This window comes from Paecilomyces variotii (assembly GCF_004022145.1).
Source record: "Paecilomyces variotii strain CBS 101075 chromosome Unknown C8Q69scaffold_10, whole genome shotgun sequence".
In the NCBI taxonomy this organism is placed as follows: domain Eukaryota; kingdom Fungi; phylum Ascomycota; class Eurotiomycetes; order Eurotiales; family Thermoascaceae; genus Paecilomyces; species Paecilomyces variotii.
In genome coordinates, this window is record NW_021167149.1 from 204,665 (window position 1) to 212,302 (window position 7,638).

General features: G+C 49.6%; 1 protein-coding gene across 1 annotated transcript; it reads left to right on the forward strand.

Moving 5' to 3' along the window:
• The first annotated feature begins 150 nt into the window (after positions 1-150).
• Positions 151-4,258, forward strand: C8Q69DRAFT_61035 (hypothetical protein). Its single transcript, XM_028633835.1, has one exon. It carries the CDS (start codon positions 356-358, stop codon positions 4,136-4,138), a length of 3,783 nt encoding a protein of 1,260 aa, XP_028482807.1. The 5' UTR covers positions 151-355; the 3' UTR covers positions 4,139-4,258.
• Positions 4,259-7,638: the final 3,380 nt, after the last annotated feature.

Below are 7,638 nucleotides of genomic sequence, written 5' to 3' on the forward strand. Positions count from 1 at the left end.
GAAACCACATAAGATATTGCCATCCAGTTAGTTTTGTTGCATTTATCACTCATATAATATAACTCATTGTATTGCCAGGGGGCTCATCTGCCTAACGATGTTTGCCGGGTTTGCACGTGCCGGCAAGGGAGCGCTTGTATCAGTTCACGAGCCGCCGTGACCTCCGAGATGTGTGATCGCCCAGATGGTTGTCTCCGGCCATTATTAGGTGTGCGGTCATATTTAATGCTTCCATTGAGCTATTGCTTCGTGGCTCCTGCTGTCTGACTTGCGAAGATGCTCTAGTTGTCCCTCTGAGTTGTTCCGTCACTCATACATATCGCTCCTCCGCCGCGGCATCGCCTTCGCGCCTCCGATGTCGTCACCCCAAAATGGTCTTCACAGGCAGCACTTAATATCGCCATCCGATGGTCGTCCGTCTTCGCATGAGTCGTCAAGTCCTCTTCGCCAAGATAGGGACTATGACTATGCTGCTTCAGAGCCGCGGGACAGTATGCAGATGGATGACGGCCGAAAGAGCGGGGAATTGGAGGGCAGTACACTGGGCAGCAGTTCGCGCGAAGGGGAAAGGAGGAAGAGACATCGTCAGAGCCAGAGGTCTGGGGGATTCTTGCTAGATACGCCGTTCATACCGTCTTCGAAGCTTCTACGGTCGACGCCTCAGCAGCGACAGCATCAACATCAGCCGCAGCCCACGGGTGCTGTGAAACGAGAAGCACCTGAACCAGAGATCGTCGTCCCGAAGCGAAAGTCGCGTCGTCCATGGCACCGTCATAAACACTCCGTGGGAAGTTCACCATTAGCTACAGCCGTCACCAATGCTTCGAATGCTGAAGAGATCCCCCAGCATACGCTGGAGCCGTCAGGGTTCACTCCTAACACGCATGCTGCTCATCGGCCTGCTTCCGCTACCATTCCCTCCCCCGTTGTTGGTTTGGACACAGACCCGGCCCAGATCGTGAATCTCGCTTTGAACCTGAGCGAGTCTCGAAGGAGAAACTACGCTAGCCGTTTCCCATCGACCCCTGTACCTACGAGCAGAAAGATAAGCCAACCATCTTTCGCACTTGCGGAGAACAACGCGCATAGATTGAGTGGAGGGTACTGGCAACTGAATCCATATGGGCCTCGTAGTCCCAGTTACGCGCAGCCTGTCAGTGCCTACAGGTCCCGTCATGCATATACGATTCCGAGAGAATTCTCCGATACAACAAGCTTAGCTCCTATTGCGATCGATAATGACTCACAGTCAGATTATGAATTTTCGGACGCTACCCTGGCGAGAGCTGAGAAGGCCCGGAATCATTTCGAACTCTTCTTTGAGTACCTACGGCTTCTTCCACATCTGCCTCCCCTTCGACCCTCTAGACGGGGCTCGTCTTCGAGTAGTGAATCCTCGGCAGAAGACGAGGCACTAACGGGGCGTGTCTACAATCCGTTGCAATGTATCCGCAACAGGAAGGTGCGCTATCGGGAGAAATGCCCGATAGATACTGAAGCAGAGGGATGGCAGGACGTGTCGCGCGTTCATGAATGGGTCAACGCCATAGAAGCGAGAGATGAAACAGGACTTGACGACCCTGACACGTGCGTAAGACTTCCCCCTTTCCAATATACCCATATGGAAAAACGCGAAGTGGACGAAAAGGATGCCGACCGGTCGACAACCTCCCCATCATCGAGCACGAGACGCCCGTTTGGTACGAGCAATGTGAAGACACGGCGTCCGAGACTTGATTGGATTGTAACGCCTGCAGAATTGCTTGCGGATGCTGCTTGGTTGGAAGACCCGGTCAACAAAGCCAAGATCTTGGATAAAGACAACAATAAGCTTTATCCTAACCCAACCATGCTGAAACATGTTGAATGGAAAATATCCCACTCAATACCGAACAAGGAGCCGATCAGCGAGGAGCAGGAAGCCCCCGAGACTGGGAGATATGACCTATCTGGCTCTTTGCCGAATTTTCAGCGCAGTACACAAAAAGGCAGACATGTTGGCCGTGGACGCCACAGGCATAGGTTGCACGAATCTCTCCGCCACGCTACTAGCCCCAGCAGCTCAGATAAGGACGGAAAATCCAGTTGGCGAAAGTCTCTCATGCGATCTGACAGCTCTTCCAGCGACACATCCGATGATGAAAGCTGGCGGGGGCGGGCTCGCCATTCCCACTGGAGACAACGCTTGCATGGGGTCCGTGAACGCCCAAGAGATGACGACCAGCCTCGAAGGTCTGAATCACTCACAAGGCAGTCACAAGAATCATCAAGGAGGAACGATATGGCTGATGGTACTACGAAGAAAGATGCGTCCGGTGCAGCCTACGCTTCTTCTGTCTCCCCTCCGGAGTTGAGGGTCGACCGGGGCAGGCCCCCTGCTGTGAAGAGAGTAAGGACTTCAATGTCATCGACTGGAACCATCGGCGATCGAGAGGATGTTCGGAAGTCATTAGAAGATCAAGATAGCACGGCACCAAATTCTCCGCTATGTGGCAGTCACTTTCCTAGTATTGCGGTCAACCTCTCGCCGCCATCGAGCCGATCTCCGTCCCCTACTAAAAAGGCGTTGCCTAAGCTTATAGGCTCATTACACGAAAGAAGTCGCAGCAAGCAACGAAACAAGTTTGAATTCGAGGCCCCGGTATATGACACCTCACCCGAGTCTCCGACAATAGACAAGCGCAGGACGCTCGACAGTATCGACCCCTTAGAACGTGTTGAAACGCTCGAGCCGGTATCAGCGACAGACGCATATCCCGCAAGTCCAGAAGGAAGAGGGAGTATCCGCAGAGAGGGGCCAAAGGCAAACAAGCTCAGTCAAGAGTCAAAGCTGCGTGGGATCTTCAAGGGGGGGAGAATTGCTGAGCTTGTTGGAAACGAGGTCTCAAAAGTTGGAGACCTGATTCGGAAGAAAGATTCGCACGGACATTCCCGGAAATCTTCATCTGCATCTAGTATTATATCGGACTACAATGACTCAGATGACGAGAAAGGAAATGGCGGACCCAAACCAGGTGCGAAGAATATTATAAAACGCCTGCCGACCTTTTCGGACGACAACGGTCGTCTGTCACGCAAAGAAACCGAAAAGGATATGCCAAGAACTGTCAATCCAAACCTTCCGACTTTCACGTCTCCATTCAAACATGATGGTGACAACCGGAAGTCGTCGGACGCTGAACCCTCTTCTGGGCTCCAGGGCGCGAGTGCCGAAAAGGCAGAGAATGCCGCACAATACGGACCTGACGCCATTCCGCAACTATCTCCAGGTATACCCAAATCTAGGTTTTCAATAAACGACCGGAGAGATAGTTACGCATTCCGTCCTGCCTTAAATGTCTGGGGCGAGCAGATCTCTCCTGGGAAGGGACAAAACCGGGACACCTACGAACCTTACGTTCATAGTCGTCCTCCTGTTACCGGTCTAGCGAATGCGGATGTATCTTCCATCTCATCGCGTAAGCGAAGGCCGATTATTTCGACACGAGCTTGGAGCATTTCAGAACGCAGCATTACTACTATCGGTGAACCCAATCTGACAGACAAGAAGGAAATTGAACGAGTTAAGGCTCTCCTTCTATCATCAGGGATCAAGGCTCGTGAAATCTGTCGCCGCGCCGAGTCTGTTCGCAGCCCTCCCCCAGAATTTCTCATCAGAAGCTTGCCAAACCCCAACGATCCTGTTCCGTGCTTCCCTGAGTTCGAAAAATTCGACTGTGCTGCAAAAAACTTCGTGCGTACGTTCGAAAGCCGTAGATCATCCCTTCGACAATCTATGGATCGATTCTCCGGCGTTACCTCCCCTTCTTTGAAATCTGAACTGGAGAAACTCGAGACACTGGTCAGCCAGTCTTTGACACCGCGTGTACGGGCTGCTGCTATTGAAGCAGAGGCATTGACTACCCAACTAAACACCACAAGTACTCTTGCCATAAAAGAGCTCAGCGATGCCCTTGATAGGGGCGTACGAAAACGCAACCGAAGGTTCCGCTGGGTGCGACGGACGGGATTTGTACTGTTGGAGTGGTTGCTAGTTGGCGTGATGTGGTGGGTCTGGCTGATTGTCATGATCTTCAAGGTCGGCCGCGGTATTTGGAGAGCCACGGTTTCAAGCATCCGATGGGTGCTTTGGCTGTGATCGCGATAATACAAGATAGATTATCGCGATGATCTGCTGGAGCTCTTATTTCTTTTACTCCATTTCTCTCGTGTCAACCAAGGTTACGATTACAGCCGCCGATTTTCCCTTTCGCATTTTTAATTCATGACGCTGTACCAACGACTTTTCTTCTGGCTGTTTCCTTTTCGACTCTACATACTTAGCCCGGTATGCTTTAATTTTTTTTTTTCTTGCGTCTTTTCTCTGTATTTAAACCCACTCACAGGTATACCCACTGCGCGAGATATGTGGCTTCTTGATATATATGCATCTTAATTATCACCATACCTGGCTCCTTCTTACCTGGCCCCCGGATCTTTGTACAGCTTTTGACTGTAGGCCACAAATGGATATAGAGTGGATATAGCATTACTGTCAAATAAGACATGAATTATAGCCTTTCTCAAGAAACAAAGGGTCTCTCATCAATACCTGCATTAGATTCTTTCCAACAGCAACCATACCTGAGTAAGCACATGAGTGCCTCTTCAAACGTTTGATTCTTTTGAAAGTTTTCCATAGGAGGATCTTCTCGTACAGTGCGATTGCTAGCCTGTGACAAGGGTTAATACACAAACGTACAAAAACCAATGACAAAGGCTAGCTTTTGAAATGGAGATAGTTTGTTAGTATTCAAGTCAGTTTTTAAAGGGAACAGGGGCTATGTTTTATGTCATTGTCAGCCGCAAGTTCCCTTGCTAATTCAAGGGCTGAGAGCTATCTGCGGATTGTTCAAGGTTCACACAGTATACGTTCTGTTCTTCAAGTCTCCTTCAAAGTTCGAAAGACTCCTGCGAAGTTAATAGGCTTCAACAGAGGAACTCGCCATTCATTCGTTCAAAGGACCTAAAAACTAGTAGGGAGGCCCCCCGATTCTCAAACAATGAGATTGTCCTCAATACGTACAATGCTGGGTGACCAGTTTACTTCTCTTGGCTAGTCAATACAAATGTCCCTATTCAAGTAGCTATTCACAATGATCCTTCAGTAGTCTTCTGCCTAGTCAAGCAACACCGACGGGGGAGGGAAGAGGACATAGGTGAATTGTACCGCTTCTGTGAAGCAGACTAGGCTAGGCTACTCAGTCATCCCACCAAGCTCTCGAGTTATTTCACTGCAAGCGTTCACTCTCACTTCTTCAATTCGACTGAAAGGCCACACAAACAAGAGCCAAGTGTTTAATCCAGTCTATTTTTGCCTGAGAAACGCTTCTTCGTCCCTGTTGGTGAGGGTATCAATCATCAAACTACCATCCACATGCCCACCATGATTAAAAAGGGACTGCGGAAGTTACTTGGGCGCAGAGATACTTGGAGATTGATCAAGGATCGAGGTCGAAAACTATTTCGATGCCTTGTCAAGCATAAACGTCCATCTCGTCCTCCTCCTCCACCATTTCCTGCTCCTTTTTCTCCTGGACCCCTTCCACGCGGTCCGCCTCCTCCACGTCCTCCGCGTCCTGCCAGCTTGTACTCCGTCCGTGATAGCTGGTTCGAGAATGCTTCTCCTGTATTCTCTCCAGAATTGAGACCTTGGATAACCCCTAACTGGGATATCGAGGCGAAAGAGACAGAGATCGACCTCAGAACTCTGGACGAAATACTATCTTTCCCATCACCAGTTGTGTCTCTTGCTTCTTTGGCTCCGAAGCTGGTAGCCACTGATGAAGCAAAGAAAGACCTGGACATGTACCATAGCGGTACACATCCAGCTATCAACGGACCATGGCCGTGGGCCAATCTACAACAGTTCCGCGACGTTCTCATCGCGTGCATCACGACCAAGATGACCATGTGCGAGATTGGACAGTTCCTTGAGATCATGTGTTATCGCAAGGACAAGCTCCTGGACTCGCTGGTCACTGTTATGGTCAATGATCAAGACACCTACTGCGCAATCGGCCACACTATTCTCATGTGTTTTGGTCCTCGAGACGGACACGGCAATCCTTATTATGGGGGCATTGAGAACGGAGATGAGAACATGAGACCTGCTCCGCCTGACAGGGAATCTGCCTTGATGGCTGACATTGATCCTCCCCATCAAGAACCGAAACACAATCACGAAACGAGATATCTCAAACCGTGGAGCATCTCAGACCAGGGCATAGACAATGGAGGAGACCAAGGAGGTAAAGTGGTTACAGATGGACTTCAGCTCAGACGGCTCCCGGTCGTGGTTCCGAACACGGAAAGGATAACTAGGAGCAGGTCATTGATCCCACGCAGGGTTACTGGAGTTGAAGGAATGGACAAGTTTTTGAAATCACATAGACGAGCCATAAGCTCAGTGGACCCAGACATGAGACCTATCTCACCGTTGCCCAACGACAGCGAGATAGCTCCCGTCAACGAAGCAGTTCCTGTCAACGAAGCAGCTCCCGAACATCAATATAATGAGCGTTCAGCGTGGAGTGACGACAGTGATCACGAAGAAGAAATTGTCCTTAAGCCCAGGCCCTGGAGCTTTCGTCACACCAGGACTCTGAGTTGGATGTCAGGGTCTTCGATGAGGAGAAAAGCTCTTTCTGATCCTGGAGCTAGTTTCCATGGCAGCGCCGAAGGAGAGTGAGGATCTAAATAGTTCAGACGAAAACTGAACTATACACTCACTATCGATCATCTCATTGGCTTTCTTTTCTTTTCCCACGTGCCACATCAGACGAAGGCTAGACCCAGTTTGTACTGTCTCTACTTCCCACATCGTCTCATATCAGACGGATGGGCTCCTTCAGTTCAGATGCATGTTTCTCTTTATGCTGTCACTATTTTCCTTGTGGTCTACGGATCACAGATGGGTGGGCTCCTCAGTTCTAATGCTTTTCTTTGTGCTGTTTTTATTTCTTTACTTTGTTCCTAGCTGCATTTTGTTGAGCAGATCGCCCTGGATTGTATGATATATTTATCAATACTTTCCTCGGTTTCCGAGACACGGACGCTCTAACGGCCAGATCTAATTGCTCAGATAGCCCCCCATCAGACGGCCTCGATAGTTTGAATGAAGATTTTGTTTTCACTAAATAGCAGTTTCCAGTACTCAAATCTCAAGTTGTACACGCTCGTCTGAGATTATCATATTCTCACATACAGACACCACACCACACTACTATCACGAAATTACCACATGTCGAATCTAAATGATGCGGACGCAAGGCTAGGACTTCAACCTCTAACAGCTCACAGTTAGGTTACTTGCTTGACTCTTTCCTCGATAAAAAGACCTGAAGCTCTCCAGATACTAGCACTCACTCTCTGGCTATGACCCTACCCTGCGGTAACTAGCTCTTCTGGCTGGCACTCGCATCACTGGTCTCGGTCTGGAATCTCTGGTGTTTACCGTGGTTGATCATCGTTGACCATTCGCGTCTCGACATGCGCTCGATTCCATTCGATCAATAGTGGTTGGTTATAGCTTCCAAAATGGAGAAAAGCAATCGAATAGTCTGCTCGCACGTGGTTGTAGTGTTGCCTTTAGAGAGT

Bases quoted from the DNA above. Each gene is read 5' to 3' on its own strand.
- C8Q69DRAFT_61035 (XM_028633835.1), top strand. From the start codon at position 356: ATGTCGTCACCCCAAAATGGTCTTCACAGGCAGCACTTAATATCGCCA.